The 21180-nt window shown below is 41.4% G+C and overlaps 1 protein-coding gene across 1 annotated transcript in view; it reads right to left on the reverse strand.

Moving 5' to 3' along the window:
• ANTXRL (ANTXR like) overlaps positions 1-21180 on the reverse strand; it is a 90460-nt gene that overhangs the window by 57659 nt on the left and 11621 nt on the right. Inside the window, exons 2-9 of the mRNA XM_036736348.1 lie at positions 14359-14430; positions 13572-13643; positions 10441-10522; positions 10164-10197; positions 8521-8600; positions 8335-8403; positions 5809-5889; positions 5285-5345 (exon numbers count right to left, since the gene is read on the reverse strand). Of these exons, the coding sequence (XP_036592243.1) occupies positions 5285-5345; positions 5809-5889; positions 8335-8403; positions 8521-8600; positions 10164-10197; positions 10441-10522; positions 13572-13643; positions 14359-14430 (551 nt within the window). The remainder of the gene's footprint in view (positions 1-5284; positions 5346-5808; positions 5890-8334; positions 8404-8520; positions 8601-10163; positions 10198-10440; positions 10523-13571; positions 13644-14358; positions 14431-21180) is intronic.

Raw genomic sequence — 21180 nt, forward strand, 5'->3', positions numbered from 1 at the left:
CTTTCTCTGCCTCCCCCATCCCAGCCCACCCTACATCATCAGATGTTCTTGCCCATTAATTTATCCTAAGCTGATGGATGCTTGAAATGGCTAATTCCATCTAATTTGAGGTCCTGGCTCTGGCCTCATTCTTTTCTTCCCGAGTTACTGTCAGACTGTATGTTGCAGCTTTTTGACAAGCCAGCAAAGGGAAAAAGGTCAGCAGTGAAATCGCTGGGCAGAGCTGGCAGCGAGATGGCGGGTTGGAGCTGGTGCGCCCAAGTTCCGCTGTCGGCTCCGCTTGTGTGGCTCTGATGAGAAACTGACAGCTCGCATCCTCACCTGGGATTTGACACGGCTGCTCGGATGCTACATCCCAGCAAAACCTTTCAATTACATCTGTGTCCCACGAGCATAATCAAAACAATGACGCTGTCAAAGAGGAAGCCTCACCCTCTGCCTCACCCCCATAACCTATTTCTAGGCAGCGTGTCTTGGTCACTTTAAATCACCAGAAACAGACGAAGCCTCCAACATTTTCTTCCCTCCCACCACCAAGCACTACAGATTTATAGGGTCAGAAAACATGAGGTGTCAGATAGCTCTCATCAGCCATCAGCCCACTGGCTCAGTCAGCTGAAGCTTTTGTAAATGACTTCCTGTAAAAACCCCAAATGCAAGTCTGAGACCGAATAGATGGTAACAGAAATGACATTCCCGACAAGGGGAAGAATTTGCCCAGTGACTTTAATCACAGTGGCAGGAAGACTGGTGGAATAACAGTGGCAGGGTTAGTGATCAGCGTTAATAAAATAAAAGCAAGAAGGAGATCGTGCCCACGAGAAATAGGGGGAGAAGCAGAGGGGATGATAAAGATAATAAATAGAAAAATGATACCTACCATGGAGTGGAACCTAACAGAGTATTTATTATGACTAATAAAGTCTATACTTTTAAACTCCGGTAGTAGTTTATAGGGGCAGCTAGGTGGTGTAGTGGATAGAAAACTGGGCTTGGAATCAGGAAGAGCTGAGTTCAAATCCAGCCTCAGGCACTTACTAGCTATGAGACCCTGGGCAAGTCATGTAAACCCCTCTTTGCCTCAGTTTCTTCATCTGTAAAAAGAGCTGGGGAAGGAAATGGAAAACAGTACCTTTGCAAAGAAAACTCCATGGACAACACTGGTGTGCTGTGGTCCATGGAGGGGGGCGGTCCACAAAGAGTCAGACACAACTGAATTAACAAACATGTATGTGACTTCCAAAACAGAATCCAGCCCAAACTCATGAAGAGACCTTATCTCTTCCCTAACCTGGGGTCTGAGAATGTGTTTAAAAATTAATAAATGTATTTCAATGTCACTGGTTGCCTTTATAATTTTATATAAGTGTTTCAGCCTGGATTTGAACTCAGGTCTTCCTGACTCCAGGCCTGGTCACTGTACCACCTGCCAAGTGTCAGAGACACAGAACTGAAAAAAAAGACCAGTTCCTGCTCTTGTGGAGCTCATGAGACCTGGAAAGGAGAGAGATGTTGAGCCATATTTAGAGTATAGGCAGGATTTTTGTCTTTTCATCAAGTTACAGGTACTTTTCTCTTCCACTCCATCTTCTTCAGGGGCTCTTATCTAAAGCTTTCGCCTCTAAAAACACTTAATAAATGATCCAGAATTTGAAAAGGTGTGCACACATGATCTGGGGACTCTAGCATTCCATTGTGGGTCTCTCTTTGCTCTCCTAGCCTGGAACGCCCTCCCTCCTCACCTTTGCCAGTGTCCGAGATTCGGCTCAAGTACCACTTTCTGCATAAGACTTTCCTGCTCCCTTCAAGTGCTCCTGTCTCTTCTACCACATGACACTCCCTCTCCCTCCCCCCCTTCTCTGTCTCCCTCTCCGCCCCCCCTCTCTCTCCCTCCCTCCCTCTCTCCTCTCCTCTCCTCTCTCCTCTCTCCTCCTCTCCTCCTCTCTCTCTCTCTCTCTCTCTCCCTCCCTCTCTGTCTCTTCCTCTCTCTCTCTCCCCTCTCTCTCTTTCTCTCTCCACACAACACTATATATATGTGTGTGTGTATATATGTATAAGTACATGCATATATGTATATATAAACACACGCACATATATATTTTTGTATCTATCTATATTTGCGTATGCGGTCTTCCCTGATACAATGTAGCTCCTTGAGGAAAGCACCATATCCTTTCTGTCTTTGTACACTTCTTGTTGCTCAGTTGTGTCCAGCTCTTCGTGACCCCATTTGGGGTTTTCTTAGCAGAGATACTGGAGTGGTTCACCATTTCCTTCTCCAGTTCATTTTACAAATGCGTAGACTAAGGCAAACAGGGGTCAGTGACTTCCCCAGGGTCATACAACTAGAGATTGTCTGAGGCCAGACTTGAGCTCAGGAAGATGAGTCTCCGTGACTCCAGGCGCTCTATCTGATGCACCGCCTAGCTGACCCCTTTGTATACTTAGTCGAAGGGCCAAAGAGATGTTTGTTGATTGACAAATTCACCTCTTCAGCCCGGGAATGTGATTTCTAGCAATGGCGTTGTAATTGCCAATTTGAAGATACTGTGCAATTCAGCGTCATGGGATTTCGCCTGAACCAACAAAGCCAGCATTGATCCAGCACATTAAGGTTTACAAAACACCTTGTGTAGGCTGTCTCATTGGACTCTCACAAAAACCTCTTTGAGGTGGGTGGTGCTATTATTACCCCCATTTTACAGATGAGGAAACTAAGGCAGCCAGAGGTTAAGTGACTTGCTTAGGGTCACACATTTTTGTGTCTTCCTTACCACCTAGCATAGTCCCCTGCACACATCAGGTAATCAATAAATGCTTGATGAATAAATGAAAGAAGAAATCAATAAAAATACATATTATGAGATTGTTAAGCCTGAAGAATTTTCTTCCTCCCATCTTCTCAAGAAGCCTTTCCCAACCCCTCTATATTCTTGTGCTTTCCCTCTCTTAATTATTTCCTATTTATCATTTATATAGTTTGCTTTGTATATATTTGTTTGCACGTCATCTCCTTTGTTAGAATGCAAGCTCCTCAAGGGGAAGGTTTGTCTTTTGCCTCTTTTTGTATCCCTAGAGTTCAGAACAGAGACTGGCATGTGGTAGGTGCTTAGAAAATGTTTACTGCTGGACTGAATGACTAACGCCCTGCCCAAGTCAGCCCAACTTAGGCAAATGAAGGAAGTTATATAGAAAATGCTCAGGAACTATTCTCTGCTTGGAAGACCAAACTAGATAAAATGGTCCTAAATTAGAACAGAAAAGATACTGAGATCATGTAAGGAAGGATACCTTCATTATCCGGAGTGGTAGGGGGAGGGACAGGTGTGCATCATACACTGACAAACACTTTTTATTAAGGTAGGAGAAAGTGACCCTAGAATGCTCAGTCTATCTCCCCGTGCTCACATAAAACAGAATAAGCCAAAGAAAGAGCAGTGCCCATAGTAGGTGCTTAATCAAAATTTGATGAATTAAATGGAGTTGAGTAAACGTTGAATAGCTTCTTAGAGCAGGAGTGGGCAACCTTAATAAAAAGATTTCTTCTGGGAAGTTTGGATTCAGTCAAAGGGCTGCATTTGAAGACCTAGAACACCACATGTGACCTTGAGGCCGCAGGTTCCTCACCCCATCTTAGAGTTTCTTCCTCTATTTCTAATTATTTAATCATTTCTAATCAACTTTTAAAGTCCTGCCAGCCACCTGTCTGTGGACCCAACCAAACACTAAAATTTCTTACAAATATCATGTTGACTTCTTTTTATTTTTTTAGGGTTGGGTGCCAGACCTGTGATTTCATTAGCAGAAGGAGTTCCAAGGCAAAGGAAACTATCTCTACCAATGCAGGCTGTCAACATCTCAGCAACTTAGACTGTTAGAGATTTGTTGTCCAAGATAACCCAGCCAGCATGTGTCAGAAGCAGGATGCTACCCACTGTGCTAAACTGCCTCTTTCTTTTATAAACATCTTTCTATAATAACATAGAACCCAGGGATTTCCTGGATGCAACCTCTTCCCCAAGAACGTGATGAGAAGCAATCAGGACATGAGAACAGCACTGAATTCAGTCCAAAGAGGCTGGAACCCAGTAAAATTCTGAATGATAAAACGGATACTTCCTGGATCCTTCCTTTCTTCTTCTTCACACACCCTCTCCCTTGAGTTTGTTCCCTTGAGTTCATTCCGCGGATCCTCCCACCTCTTTCCCAAATGCATGAACTAGACACAACAAGTAGTTGAGCAGATTTTCGTGGCAAGAATTAATCATAGAATGTTAGAAAGCAGCTAGTCCAACCCCCTCATTCTGCATATGAAGAAACTGGAAACTCTGAAAAGAAAGAAATCTTTTATAGTGATTACAGCATTGCCCTTCCATACTAAATACGTCTCCCCTTTCAAACATCCTCAATAGCTTTTCAACAGAACTTCTTTCCCAGCATGCTCCTTCAAAACATGAAACTACAAATCTACTATGCACAGCTTGCTCTTCTTTTAAAATATACAACAAAATTATCAGGTAAATTTCTTTTTTTCTTCCCTCCCCCATCAGAGATGATTACCATTAGACACAAATAGGTGTGTGTGTGTGTGTGTGTGTGTGTGTGTGTGTATGTATGTATGTATGTAATTATTTTCTATACATACTTCTATTTATCATTTCTTTCTCTGGATCCAAGTTCCTCCTGCCTCCCACTCTGATGCTAGTCCCATTACAACCTCTGTAATTGATATCCTAAGAGATGGAAACAGGATTGGAAAGAGGAGGGTCAATTCTCTCAACTCCTAAACCTGTGTAATCATTATTACCTTATCATGAAGTAGATGAAGCAATCACAACAGTACCACCTCAGGCTCTTTCCTGATATACAGGGCAAAGACATTAATCTTGGTTCCCCAATTACCTTTTCACATATTTCTCATCAGATCAGGAGGTAGAAGTGGGCAATAAAGGGCACCAGACAGCCAGAGAAGGCTCCCTTCCTCTACTATCTGTGTGACCTTATTCAATTTCCTTAACCTGTCCCAGCTTCAGTTTCATCTATAAAATGGAGATAATTATATTTGCACTATATATCCTACAAGGTTGATATGAGGACCAAATGGAATAATGGGCATTAAAAATTTTACAATCATTAAGTACTCTAGTTATTTGTTATTATTATTAATTATTATTATTGTTGAAATTACTACCCAATCACCTATGACGTTAACACATATTATGTCCATTGATTTATGGTCCTTTTTGTTCTACGGTAATTTTATAGCCTCAATGATACAACTCACCTCCTGCACACACACTAGAAGGCTCCACTGCTAAGATTTCAATGCAGGATTTCTTCAGGATCTAGAAAGCAAATAGTCGGAAGCATAAAACAGTCAGAGCCATGACAGGGAATTACTGGGTCCAGGTAAGTACCTAAACCAAATCCAGAGCAAGCAGCAAGAAGTAAGTCGTTAGCTATGAGGGCTTGAGGCACTGCCCAGAACCCTCTGGCGGGGAGAAAGAAGTCCTGAGATGCTGGTGAAAGGTTGCTGAAAATTGAGGGGAGGAGAGGGACAGCGTGGAGGAACCTCTCTCATCTCATCATCTGGTAACTTCCTATTTTAATAAATTCTTCTTGCTAACTAGTTCCTAGTTCACTTCTCTTTTACTAAAGGACTGCTGGGCTGTCAGGACTTTTCAGATGCAATACCCTGGGGTAAAGGCTGATAACCTCACCCTGGTTATGCCTCTGAAAATATGGATTCACTTTTTTTAAAAGTAAGGAAAAAGCCCACCATCTTCATAGATTTCATTTCATACTCACAGAGTCTATGACTCCTCGAAGGGCATGAAATCCACCCGTAACAGGGAACACATGGTCAATGCTATCAGCAATCGTTGACAGCTGCAAGAAAAAGAACAATGAGTTGACAGAAGAATTAGAGGGCAAATGTCCAAGTGTTGGTGGAGATTCACACTTCTCAATATTAATTACTAAAAGCTATATCTTTTTTTCCTATCAATTTCTAATAATTCCACCCTTAGGGATATTGTTTATTTTAACCTCACCCCCAATAGTAAGGTTTGGAAGGGAAAAAGGGATGGGAGGGGAGTGGGGTGACAGAGGGGAGCGCTGACTGGGGAACAGGGCAACCAGAATATATGCCATCTTGGAGTGGGGGGAGGGTAGAAATGGGGAGAAAATTTGTAATTCAAACTCTTGTGAAAATCAATGCTGAAAACTAAATATGTTAAATAAATAAAAAAAAGATGTCAAAAAAATGATGTCAAAAAATTACTCAAACTTTTATCGACTGAACAAATTCCCTTCCTCAAAATCCTTATGGATTTGGGGTTTGTCCAGCTTGGCTGAAGGCAAAGAAATTGCAGTATAAGTGAATGGCTGGTATTCTAGGTGATGGTTATTTGAGAAGAAATCAGGGCTTGGAGACCAAGGCTAGAGGATGGGCCTCCCTAAGAGAGGCATGGAGATCCTTAATGGGAATATAGGAAGAGCTGCAAAAATTAAAGGGTGTTTTCCAAGTCCCAAGGATTCAGGAAGGAGAGGAGATCTAATACAAAATCAAGGGACCTGAGCAAAGGTGGTTGGTACCAAGAATCGGGCTAGCCAGGGAATTTTAGAGAGCAGAACCCTGGAAAAACCAGATGAATTAGTGATTTAGCTAACTATTGAGAGTAGTTTGAACTTCTGGTCACAGGGGAAGGACCTTGGTTCACTAGAAACTTTAGAGTCTCTTCAAAAATCTCACTCTCCTTCTCCCCAGGTATAGCTTGGAAGGAGGAGGGAGCTGAATTATAATGAATCCAGAGTCTAGAAGAGGCTTCGTTTAAACCCCTGTCAAAACAGAGTTTCATGGGACCACATCCCTATACATTATCACAACTGTGTATCATTTGCAGGTAAGCAAGTGTTTATTGAATGCCTACCAGCACTGTGCTAAATATTAGAGATTCAACGACAAAATCAAAACAAAGCCTATCTTCAAGACGGATATATTCTAACGAGAGAGACCCCCCCTCCCCACATTACAAAATACATACAAAGCAACTACGGAAAGGCACTGACCATTGGGTACCCAGTAAAGGTTAATTGTGTGAGCCAAGTCTTAGCCTCTGTGAGCCCTGGTTTTCTCCTCTGTGAAGTAGATATAATAATAGCACCTACCTCACAGGGTTGTTGTGAGCATCAAATGAAATAATATATATAAGATGCTGGACAAACCTCAAATCATTACATAATTAGTTGTTGCACTTATTATGATTATTATTATTTCAGTTGTGCTGACTTTAGGGCTGCTGGGTTCCTGAAAAGTTGGGAAACAAAAGAATGTAACAAATAGAATCCAACGAGGCTGATGCCCATTTGTTGGATATGCTGTAAAAGGGATTCCTATCCAAGTCGGGGTTGGACTAACAGGCCACCGAGGTTCCTTGTAACCAGGAATATGTTGGTAGATGTTTAACAATCGGATTTTTAAAAAAATGTACATGTAGTATACTTTTAATTTTAATCTGTATTACTAACATTTTCTCCAAGTCTTTATTACATTTAGACCACCACTTCTTAAAATGTGGGTCATGACCCCACATGGGGTTGTGAAAAATTTGGCAACAGTAAAAGGTTTCTGAGTGCATAACGACTAAAAATTAATTAAAATCAAATGTAATGAATCTGAGGTGTTTCTGGCAGTGTTTGCCCATGTTGCATCTTCCTACTTCACTGCAGCCTTGGTTCTGAACACAAAGCATGTGCACTTTGCACTGCATGTGTCCTCAGGCCATGCAACGCCAACAAAAGCTGCCAAAAGCCATAAAGGGGTCACAGGTGGAAAGAGCTTAGAAGCCCTGGTTTAGACAATCAACAAAATAATAATCAAACCCTTATGATGAATTATATGAATTTCATAGAAGATATGTGTATCCATATCTATATAAAACATGAATTTGCTGATTTCCAAGATTTAAATACTCACACTGAAAATGTAATAATAATTAAATTTAATAATAATAATGATGAAATTTAATAATAATAATTGAGCTAGCTCTAGCCCAATCCTGACTGTAACTGAGACTTTGGGACTTATTGAAACATCTACTTGATTTCATGTCTGCTTAGAAAGAGTTAAAGCAGCTTCCGAAAGTTCCCAACTTACTCGTGAGGAATTATGGATCACCCTTTTGTACTTCAAGGTCTCACTGACTTTCTCAGAGTGAAGAAATCTAGTATTTTTAAAAGCTACTATTAAGAGTACAAATGCTACAATGAAGTAACCTTTGGTTCTGCTGCCTGAGCATCTGGACCACCTCAAGCGCTTTTGCTCTATGTTACCTGTGTCTCGTTGAAATCTTTTACTCCCACGCAGTAGACAATAGCCCCAAAGGCTCTGGCTCTGTCTGCCTAAATGCAAGAAACAATTGAGTTTGAAGCTCAAAAAGGAAATTTAAACAATATTTGAAGCTCAAAAAAATGGTAATGAATTGGATGGAAATGCTGTCGGTGGTAAATAAGACTTACTTCTTTCTCTGCAAAATAAAAGTATTCATCCTGCAGTTCTCCATCGGTCAGGGCAATGATGACACTAGCAGTATGGAGACCTGTGAACAATGGGATGACTGGGGTTACATCAGCAGAGAGGTAGAATTAGGCCTTTTTGCAGTGAGGCAAGTACCACAAGCCATGCATAGGGCAAGTGTCACGAAGGGCACCTCAGATGGCTGTGGAAGACAGAGACCCTGGGACACTGGCCCAAGGTCACTGATAGGGAACTTAATATGTGCAGGGGGAGGGGTTGGAGAAGAGGAGCTCACCTCAGTCCACCTATTTTAACTAATTATTTTTGGGAACTAGGTGCTAAATTCTGTTGTTTTTATGCTGCCGAATGATTATGAGCGCTGTTAGCACCCTCTAAATACAGCATCCTGAGAAACAGCTCTATTCACTCCATCTTAATTCTGGTTCTGGTCACACAGTCGCATAAGATATATACTAGCCACATGTGACCTGAAGCCTGCAGGTTCTCCACCTGATATACCAATCCTCTGTTAGCAGTTAAGAAACATTCCGTCTACAGAGACTCCATCATCTTTCCAGGCAACAAGTGAATAGAAGGAGTCTTAGTTTATTCTTTTTACAAATGAAATTTTGGTTCGTTTGCTTGGTGAGACAATCTGATCATTTGCCACAAAAATATTATGAACTAGACACTTAATGGTGGAAGTAAAACCTTATTGGTAACCAGATCAATACCATTTTTTGGTTGTTAAATCTGTGCTGGAAAGGAATATGAAATCCTGTTAGTCATAAAGGATTAGACTTTAGGATCACAGACCTAGAAGGGACCTCCAGGAGCAACCTAGTTCATACCCCTCATTTTACAGAGAAAGCATTTTAGCTTGGGGAGGTTAATTCACTTACTCAAGTTCACATAGCTAGAAAGCATCTAGAACCAGGTTTTGAACCCAAGTTCTCTGACTTTAGAGCCAATGTTTTTTTCCTCCAAAGTACCCCACTCGCCAAGTTGCATTGTAAAATACTTAATTCAAATTTCCACAAAGTGCCTTGTTCTATTTATGTAATTCCTTCCCAGTGCTTCCTTCAGAATTAGAATCTGTTTCCTGTATTTAAGGATGACATACTCTTTTGAGCTGTCCAAGGAAATCAGGGAAAAGAAGTCAGATATAATCTTGTATGGAACCATTTACTTAGTTAACTTATCTAGGACATTGCGGGCACATCCAGACTTCAACATCAGTTAAGTCCCCTTCCCTAACTCCCCACCTCAACCTTTTTTTTTAATCTTTCAAATGCTGTTACTATTATAGTCTAAAATTAAGGGGGCCATTGATTCTGACAGCTTTCTTCTAATATGACCCTGCTCCTTACATTATATGGATGACACAGCCATAAACACTTAAGGTCAACAGAATTCAAAAGATGGAAATGCTTTATGAACGGAGAGATAGGAATGCATCTGTTGCAGCTGGGAACAAATAAAAAAAATTAAAACTGGCTATTGTGAACTGAATTCCTGTGTTTAATTAGTTTCCTCAGACACCTTGCTTTTTTTCTTTGGCACTGTTCAACCAGAGCTCCAAGGCAGGGAAAGAATATCTTCCAGGAAATAGGAACAATGACAAGGAAACACACAGCTATCCTACCTCCATAGTTTTCATGATAAATCTGCTCGTTTGCCTACAAAAAAAGAGAAAGAAATATTTTATATTATATTTATATATTAAATTTAAATTTATTAAATTTAATATTTATTTTATTCATATTTAAATTTATTAAATTTAATTTGTTAAAATTAAATTATTAAATTTAAATTAATTATTAAATTTATATTATAATAATTTATTCAATTAAATCCAACAAAGGTAATAAAAGCAGAATTTGTGACCCATGAGGAAATCCCCCAGATCCTGAAATCTCTACCCTTTCAAATCCTTTATGCATGAATGTGTCTCCTCCTGGCACTTCATATCGAAGGACTTCCAGACCCCGACGTATTGCTTCTCTGAAATAAAGAAATAAAAATTTAAGTTTTTTAAAAATATTTCTCTTCTGATCCTGAAGCATTGCAAAATAAACGTGTTGCCCCAAACCACCTGGACAGGAAAGAACACCATCAAATGGCATCAAGGGTTTTGCTCTTGGGACCTAGTCAGTCCATGATTGCCATCACAGGAAAGATGGAAGAAGGAGGCAAGAGTGAATGACAGAGAGGAGCTCTAAATTGGAGGACTTTGTTTGATTTTTCTCTCATACACAGATGGGTTATTTTGTTCTATGAAGACATCTTTAAGAGTCTACCAATACCATGCTAGATCCAGTCTAGGGGCTGTAGACCTCCAAAGAGCTGTGCTTCATTTCCTGCCCTGTGACCATAAATAATGATCACATACATTTGTTCTATGTTACTGATTGTTTCCAGAGGCAGCGGGTGGCACAGTGGATAAAGCCCTGGGCCTGGAGTCTGGAAGATCTGAGTTCAGATGCTGCCCCTGACATTTACTGGCATTGTGTCTCTGGGCAGGTCACTCAATCTCACTTTCCTGATGGGACTAATAATAACACCTACCTCCCAGGGTTGTTGTGAGAATTCAATGAGATGTTTGTAAAAGTGCTTAGTACAGGGCCTACCATGTAGAAGGTACTATAATAAATGTTAATTATTATCATTTTTATTATCATCATTATGCTTATAAGTGCTTATTCCCTTCCTTTCTTAATGTTGTATTTTGTGATGGAAACTCAGATGAAAGGACGAGATTTGAAAAAACATTTTTTTTAAAATTTAGCAAGATCTACTCTGTGCCAGGCACTGTGTTCTAGGCAATGAGGAAGCAAAGACAAAAAACCACAAGTCCCTGCCCTCAGGGAGCTTATATTCTGTGTCCTTTTCTTATTTATTTCCTTCTGTTCTGCTGTTTTCCTCCCATCCCTACCCTACAACTACCCATTTCACTTATTTCATCTTCCACCCCAAAAGCCTGAGGTTCTTGAGCATTATGCCCCCACCCCCACTCAGGTTTGTGCTATAAAGCCATACAAATCTCCAGCCAAAGTGTTTTTAGCTCTCTTGATTACAAATAATCTTTTTTTTTAAAGAACGCCAAAAGTTGGAAAAACAGAACTTTCTTGTAAACTATAAGTACCATTTAACAACAATTCTTGGGTTGTTAGCAGAAACATAAACTTAGTCAGCTGCTATTAAAAGCATATGGGTTGTAAAGGCCAGTGATGATCTGGGCCAACAGAGTTGGCGTATATAAAGACTACTCAATGAACAGATTGAGACATACGCTGGGGCTGTCTGCCAGCCAAGGCAAAGTAGAGGCGTGTGTAGTTATGTAGGGGAAAGGCAAAGTCGTGCAGTGGAAAATCCATTGGATTTGAAGTCAGAGAACCTCGAATACTTACTATTTGTGTGTCCTGGGGCCCACACTGCCCCTCGGTCAATGAAGTAGGTGGGATCAGATGATGTTTAAGGTCCTTTGGAGCTCTAAATCTATGATCCTAAAATTTCCTCCCAGTTCTCAATCCTGTGGGCCTATGAATTTGGCTCAATATAGATGGATAATGTGGACCATCCAGGCTCTCAGGGCTGGCCTTTGCCTTTAGGTACAGTAGAAAGACTATGTGAAGTGGGGATGCCTCCTTTTAGATTCTGTCTGTGGAGGGCACCGCCATGTAGCCAGTCTCTGAAGATGCCAATCTCCTTGTCATCCTCAACTTTTTTCCTCTCCCTCATATCTACTCAATTATCAAGAATTGCCAATTTTTAACTCTACTATATATCTCCCATCTTGTCTCTCCACTCACCACCCTTCTGTAGCATCTCATCACCTGTAGCCTCCTACTTTGTCTCCCTGCCTCCAGCCTCCCCTTCTCTCCAATCCACTCCCCTTGCCCCACAACTGCCAAAGTGATCTTCCTAAATCATAGATCTGACTGTGTCATTCCTCTGCTCAGGAAACTGCACTGGCTGCCTCTTACCTCTAGGAAAAATACAAATTCCTCCAATTGGCTTTAAAGCCCTTTACAATTGGACTTCAGCCTGTCTTTCCAGGCTTATTCTAAAGGCCAGTGATGATCTGGGCTAATACAGTTGGCATATGCAAAAAATACTCAATGAACAGCATGTTACTCTCTTCCACACGCTTGACATTCCAACTGACCTGTTTGCTCCCTGCACACGATATTACATCTCCAATCTCCAAATCTTTGCATAGGTAGTGTCCCTTTCCACAGGATGCCCTACTTCCTCACTCTACCTGATAGAATCCCTTGTATATTTCAAAGCTCAGCCCAAGTACCACCTCTTCTAGGAAGCATCAGTAGCTAGCATCGTCTCCCAGAAATCATTTCATGTATATTTCATATTTAATTATCTATGCACATGTTTTCTACACTCTCTACCTATGGAATATAAGCTCCTTAAAGGCAAGGAGTTTTCTGTTTCTATCTTTGTGTTACTAGGGCTTAGCATCGTGACTGGTATATAGTAAATACTTAAAAATGCTTCTTGAATTTAATATATGATTGAGGGGAAAAGCCCCTCAAACAACAACCAACAAAACAAACACTGGTCATGCTTTTGGGAACTAGATATGGACTTTATCTCAAAGGGGTAAGGCCATTACCAGCCATTAACATCTTGGCTAGAATGAGTTTACCATCTGCCTGTCAGAGAGAAAGTCCTATGGAGAGGGGACCTAGGAATGGGAAGTTTTGATTGGTTGTGGAGGGAAGAATGAGGGAAAGACTTGGATCATGAGACTTCACTGTTCAACCTGATGGGGACACTAGCAGCCTAGGGGGATAGAAAATAGGAGATGAGAGGTACTGAAGACAAATTTGATCTGTTTCTCCAACTCTTCCCAGAGTTAAGTCAACCCTATAGGTGCTCTTCTGCCTTATCTCATTAATGTCTAGATACTACTTTTCATCAGTTGCAGACTTTTTATCCTGAGATATCTGGATAACTATCTCAATTCTTCAACTGAATCTCTCCCATGTAGACATGGCCAAAGACATTGTGAACCTGAGAGGGGAGTACTTGCCTGTCTTCCGTCAACTTCATGATGGTTGTTCCCTTAGAGGAGAAGACAATGAAAGACATCCGCAACATTGGGCTGGAAAAGGAATAAAATATTTCATACAACAAAATTATGTTTGGTACATTTTACAGAAAAGAAAAGTTATTACCGCCTCTACCTCTGATATCCACCTCTTTGAAATGATCAGTAATAGGAAGTGTAAGATAGGTGTGACTCATTATTTTCATGGCTCCCTTTCATTTCGGTTCCAGATAAAGGAGAAGGGTCCCTACAAAGTCACTCTCCCCTCCACCTACCTTCCCACCCTCCACCCCTGCAACTAACTTAGAGACTATCCTGGGCCTTAACACACTAAACACAGTCTGAGTGAATTGGGCTCAGAAAAGAGGGCAGGATGCCATCTTTCTCTGTATGCTATCTTTTCTACCACCACCACCACCAGCAGCACCACCACCTCCACCACCAGCACTGCCACCTCCACCACCACTACCACCACTGCCACCACCTCCACCACCATCACCACCATGGCCTTTGCAAGTAACAATACTCAGGTGCTCTCTAATAATGATAGCAATTTAAATGAATTCTCTAAGGGATGAATCTAGTTTATTTTGCTACCTACCCCTCCTTCTGGCCTTCTCCTCCCACTCTCCATCCCCTTTTTCCCTTAAGAGCCTTGTCCCAGGGTCAGTCCCATCTAAAGGACAAGTCTGTCTATGTAATATAATGGGGAAATAAATGTTAGCTCCAAAAAGATGGAAAATCTGATTTCAACTTTGAAAAACTGTACCTTATGAATTTTTCAGCCAGACTTTCCACAAAGGAGTAAATTTCTGTCCAGTGATGTCTCACGCTGCCTGACCTAAACAAAAACAATGGTGAATTGGATTATGAGGTTAATTAGAAGATACAGAAATCATTGATTTAATAGATTCCATGCCATTTTACTCCTTTGCCATGTCAATGTCCTTAACTTTAATAACTTTCCAGGAGGAGAAATGAATTACAAAATTACTTGGATTATAGAAGTTCAGTTGAAATGGGCCTTAGATATCATTTAGTTCAACTCTCTTGGGTTATTTATGAAGAAACTGATGCTTAGAGAGATGAAATTATTTCCTTAAAGGCACAAAGGTAACATGCAGTAGACATTTGAACCCAGGTCCTCTGACCTAGTGATCTTTCTACTCAACGATGCTGCAAGATCAGAGGTACCTTGCTTCTAAAAGGCCAAAAGAGGTTGGTCCCTTCCTTAGAAACCTCAGTGGTACTGTGAGTATATCAATCACCAGAGTTGGGCTGATAAAGAAAGTAGCTTGGACCAGCTGGCCCCACAGTCTTTCCTAGCAAGCATTGTTAGTGGTGGATAGTTGGGCTGTGGATTGGGGATGGAGCTTCCCTATCACCATTCACCTCTTTCCTCCTTCAATAGCCAGAACAACACCACCCTAGCCCCTTCACATCTCCATTGATAGATTCTTTATCCCCTTTGGCAAATACATATGCTAAATGCTGTGGTCATATATGTACTGCTAAGTAGAGGAAGAAGTCTGAAAAGTAAAAATAAGGTATTGTGTTATCTTTCCTGTTCTTATTAATAATCCCAATGGCATCCAGATAGCTCTTCTAGATAGTAAACAGCATACATATACACACAAGTAAATACACATATTTGTATTTTGGAGACCCATGGTTTCATCCATGTAGGAGCTACTAATGTGAAAACTCCCTCCACCAGAGGAGGTCGTCAGCTTTTTAGAGAGTTGCCTCAGGCAGTGACTGGAGCAAGTAAGATACTTATCTTTGATCGCATAGCTAGTGTGTATCAGATTCAAGACTTGAACTCAGGTCTTCTTAACCACAAGGCCAGCTCTCTATACACTATCCCATAGTGCTTTGCACTAATATATAGTACTTTATATACATTTGACACCAATAAAAACACTGTCCTTTACAGGGATTATTAATCTCATCATGCAGAGGAGGAAACCAAAGCTTTGTTGTCATTTAGTTATTTCAGTCACGTCTGACTCTTCATGACCGCATTTGGGGTTTTCTTGGCAAAGATAGTCGAGTGATTTGCCATTTCCTTTTCCAGCTCATTGTACAGATGAGGAAACTGAGGCAAACAGGGTTAAGTGACTTGCCCTGGGTCACACATCTAGTAAGTATCTGAGGCCAGATTTGAACTCAGGTCCTCCTCACTCCAGAGACAGTGCTCTATCCACTATACCACCTGGCTGCCTCAAACTCAGGCTAATAGATGTTTCAGTAATTTGCCCATGGTCATCCGGCTAATAAGTGTCTGAGTCAGATGACACCATGACTCTGTCCAGGGTTCTATCCACTAGGTCACAGAGTCTTTACACACAATAGCCAGCTTTGCTTCTTTCTTTCTCATAATGACTCCTTAAAATTTTCCAGCCTAAAATTGGCAAATGGTAGTAAGGGAACACAGGATGTCTCCGTTTGTTATGGACTTTCTACCAAAGGCATCCTAAAACAGTGGTTGGCAAAGTTTCCTGTTTCTTTTGCCCAAGTGCCTATCAGTGGATTCAAATTCAATTCACTAAGTGCTTAGCAAAATAAAAGCTGACATTTATGTATCATTTTATGGTTTTCTAAAGTCAGAGGATCACAGATGTACAGCTGGAAGGGACCTTGGAAGGTCATCAAGTCCAACCCCTTTATTTTACAGGTGAAGAAACTGAGGCACAGATCTGTCAGGTGACTTGCCCAAGGTCACACAGCTGGTGAGTATCTGAGGCAGGATGTGATGAGTCATGTGTTGCCGATTCCAAGTCCAAAGCCCTACCCACTACCCATACTGCCTTCCATCAGTGGAGCCTCCTAACAATCTTCTAAGGTAGATGGTGCAAATATTAGTGTCCCCATTTTCTAGTTGAAGAAGTCGAGGTGATTCATCTAAGGTCATTCATGTAAGGAACGGTGCTAGATGCTGATTCTATATAAAGCAATATGACTCTACCCCTTCAAGAGCTTACATTCCAAAGTACATGAAACACCCATCAATACACTGCTCCAATATGGTGCTTAATATTAGCTCATGATGACTCATCTATGTTTGAACATAGTTTATTTTTCTTTTCTGCTCTCCTCCCTTCTCCTACTGCCTTGTAAAGACTTGAAGTGGAAACACACAGAGGAAAGTAAACCTCAAATACAGATGATAGGAAAAGTCGAGATCTTCATCCCTTTCATCCTAACCTAATGCTCTAGGAAAGTGGGACAGGCATTGAGGAGCATCTTGCTTGTTTGGATGCCAGATCTATGCAATATGGCAGAACTGGGGACAGCGAATGTGTGAGTGGGGGAGGGTCAGGTGGGGATAGTACCAAGTCTTGACTGGAGGAAGGGTACCCAAACTGGCCACAGTGCTGAAGAGTAAAGAGGAAGTAGGGGGATATGATGGAACAGTAAAAGGAACTGGGGATGTTTTAACCCAGAAGAGAGAAGACCCAGTAGGGACAAGATTATCTTGTCTTGAAAATATCATAATGTGAACAAAAGACTAGACTCATTCTGTCAAATTCCCAAGGGACATTAAGCCCAATATGGAGAAATTATAGGAAGGCAGCTCACTTACGATGCTGGACTTTCTTCTATAGGCTATAGCTAGTTGGAAATAGAATGGACTATATCATGCATTAGTGATCTTTTTCATCACTGGATGTCACTGGAACTGTCCCAGCAGAAGGAGAATATTCATCAGGATTCTTATGGTGGGAATTCTTGCATTGAGTGGGAGGTTGCACTAAATGACCTCGAGTCTCCTCTAGCCCTGAGATCCTGTTAAAAGTGGTGTCAAACACAATCTTCTTTCTGTTCTTTGTATATGGAAATGTTCATGCTTACTAAAGTTCGTTAGAATTTTTTTTTCATCCTAAAAATAAAAGATTTCATGAAATGATGAAAAGATGACTTTGGCAAAGATCCTTTTAATCCCTCTGAGATAACTGTGGTGCCTAAAACAAGACAAAAGGTCCAGAAAAGATGAAGCTGGGCAAACAATAAGAAAGAACATCCTCCTGCAATAAGTTTGGTCTTTCTTTTTCGGGAACAAACCCCACAAGTTTGGTGCCAGATCCCTTCTTCCTCTGTGCTCACCTAGAGTGAGCTTTAGAGTTGGAGCCTCGTGCTGTGCTCCAGAACCCCACTGCAACACAACTTGCAACTATTAGTACCATGTACAGGGAAAAGCCCTGAACTGGGAGGCAGAGGATTTGGGGGGGGGCATCTAATCACAGCTCTGCACCAGCTAGCTGTGGGAGCTTGGGTGACTCCATTTCCTCTCTGAGCTTCACTTTCCTCATCTGTAAAATGGAGAAATTGAAATGCATGATTCATCCAGCACCAAAAATTTTGATTCCTTGAATTCTCCAATCTGGGTTCCAATCTTATTACTCAATTGAAATGGCTCTCTCCAAAGTCATTAGTAAAATTTTAACTATGAAATTTTATAGGCTGTTCTTTATCCTCATCCTCCTTTACTGAGAAAGCAAGAGAAAGACAGAGACAGAGACAGACATAGAGAGACATAGAGGCATTGAGAAAGAGAGAGAAAGAGAAAAGGAAAGAGAGAAAGAGAAAAGGAAAGAAAGAGAGAGAGAGAGAATCACAATGTGAACAAGAGACCAGACTCATTCTGTAGAGTTCCCAAGGGCTGTTATGCCCGATAAGGAGAACTTATCGGAAGGCAGCTCACTTACGATGCTGGACTTTCTACCAGCTATAGCTAGTTGGAAATAGAATGGGCCATATCACCATATTCAGAGCAACAATATCCTAGCCCCTCTCCATCTCCATCTATAGATTCTTCACCCCTCTTGGCTCATCCACTCAGACTGATGGTGGAGACAGGATGAGCATATACGTGAACAGCTAGTGAATGAGAAGCGCCCAATTGCTTAAAAACAAAAACAGAAAAAAGTCTCTTGTTGTTGTTGTTACAGACCTAGGATTTTAATGGTGTGGGAATTCTGGTGTGGACTCTCCCTCCACCAATGCGGGTAGCCAACTAGTGTGTAGTTTTTTGGCTTAGAGAGCTGCCTGGGGGCACTGAGAGGTTAAGTCACTTGCCTGTGGTCACACAGCTAGTACGTATCAGAGGCAGGATTTGAACTGTGGTCTTCCTGTTTACAAGCTCTCTGTCTACTTTCTTGGTTGAATAATCCAGATAATAATTCACTTTTATATAGTCCGTTTAGACATCTAAAAGGTTTTCTCTAAAACAACCCTGTGAGGTAGGCAGTACAAGTGTTATCATCTTCATTTTGTAATGAAGCAAGAGGGTTTGCCAAGAGTCCCCCAGCTGGTTATAATAATAGCTGACATTTATATCGTGTTTGAGAGTTTAATAATGATAACAACCGGCATTTAATGTTTCCAAAGCACTTTACATATATTGTAAATTTGATCCTCGCAACAACTCTGTCAGGGAAGTCCTATTTTCATCCCCATTTTATAGATAAGGAAACCGAGGTACAGGGAAATTAAGTGACTTGCCCACAGTCATACAGCTAGTAAGTATTTGAGGTGGGATTGGATTGTGGTCTTCCTGACTCCCAGGCCAGTACCCTACCTACACTGCCCCTTTGTATACATGATCTCATTCTGATCTTCGAAGTAAACCTGGGAGGTACCTGTTGGAGTTGGGATCCAAACTCAGGACTCCTGACTTTATGAGTGGTGGTCTTAAGCACAGAGATGTATGGACCCTCCATGAGTGCCATTAACTACTTGGTTCGAGAGTCTGGGGCCACAAAAGTAGCACACCTGAAATGTGCATTTTTCACTCCACCCCATACCTCATCGACCGGTCCACTGGTACTACTTCCAGATTACGGCCTGCTTATGGCTAAGCCTAAGCTTTGAGGATAGAACCTGAGCCTGAATTTATAACAGCAGCTCCAGGGGGAGGATTCACCACATGACCCACTTTCTTGGATTGGCTGTGAAATGCCAAGCCTTTTTTCTGAACATCTGGATTGCTTTCTCCCCCTCCTCCCAAAGGCTGACGCAGTGCCAAATAAGGTCCTGGCATGAATCATGAACCAATGAAGTATATACCACATGAAGGAGGGTAAATGCACAAACAGAAAACCCAGCAGTGGTTAGAATCCAGCAGAGTAAGTGTTTCTACAACTGAGTGATTGCCTTGGCCAATCCACACAACAAAGGCCTGTAAGGAGGCAGGATTCTCTCTTCCATACCCATGAGCCAATAGCAAGAAGTCCAATTCTAGCTCCAAATTCCCTAAAACATGACTCTTCCTCAAGAGTTTTCCTTACTAGGAAACCACCAGGAAAACCCAAAGCATTCAAGACCCGTCATTTTGTATGCAATGGAAAATCCATTGATGTATATAACGTTTTGGGCAGAGATAGTCAGGGGCCTGTACTCTGTCATTCTACTGAGGGGAGAATGTAGCCTCAGGGGATGGATTCCAGGGATGGATTCCAAGGCTGGATTGCCTTGGGTTCCCTGGCTAGCTTTCCTCACCCAACAAGACAGTGTCTCAAAATTCATCCACTTTGGATGCATTTCTGCTCATCAACATTTATTAAGCTTCTACCAAGCTCAAGACATTGTGCTAGGCATGAGGGGTACAAAGAGGCAGCTAGGAGGTCCAGTGGACATAGTACTGGATGAGGAGTCAGGGAGATAGGAATTCAAATCTACCCGCAGACAATTGCTAGCTGTATGGCCCCGCACAAATCGCTTAACCTCACTTAAAATTTAGTTTCTTAATTTGTAAAATAGGGATAAATAATAGCACCTACTTCTCAGACTGGTTTTGAGGATAAAATGAGATAATATTTGTAAAAGTGCTTTGCTATCCTTAAAGTACTATATAAATGCTTTTGTTCAGTTGTCTCAGACTCTTTGTGACCCCATATAGGGTTTTCTTGGCAAAGATACTGGAATAGTTTGCTATTTCCCTCTCCAGATCATTTTACAAATGAGGAAACTGGGGCAAGCAGGTTAAGTGACTTTCCCAGGGTCACAGAGCTAGTAAGTGTCTGAGGCTTGATTTGAACTCAGGAAGATGAGTCTGATTCCTGATTCCAGGCCTGGTATTCTATCTCTTGCATCAACAGATATGGGAGGTTTGGGGATATACAAGTTTTGGGGGAAGATGATAATTTTTTCACATGCTGAGTTTGAGATACCTATAGAACATCAAAAATGAGATGTCTAGCAGACAACTGATGATGGACTGAAGTTCAAGAGAGAGACTGGGGACATTTTGATTGGTTAGCCATCTGTCTCTCCGATCGGCATCCACTACCCTCTGAATCACTGATAACCAGGGTTTCATTTCCTCTCAATAGAACTGTCAACACCTCGAACAACTTCTTCTTTCAGAGGTATTCCAAAAAATGGGTCATAGTGTGGGGAGGGACATACATGATGGAAACCCACAGATCCTTCGAAAGAGATGCTTGTTTCCTTTTTTTAAAAAATAGTTTTAATGACTGTTTCTTTTTGAGGAAGTAAAAGAGGGAGAGAAATGGGCAGGAAGATTATTCATACATAGCTCCAGTAGGGAAATGGAAATGTGGGGAGCTTCAGATGATGAATGGAAGTT

Source organism: Trichosurus vulpecula, chromosome 8 (genome assembly GCF_011100635.1).
Source record: "Trichosurus vulpecula isolate mTriVul1 chromosome 8, mTriVul1.pri, whole genome shotgun sequence".
In the NCBI taxonomy this organism is placed as follows: Eukaryota; Metazoa; Chordata; class Mammalia; order Diprotodontia; family Phalangeridae; genus Trichosurus; species Trichosurus vulpecula.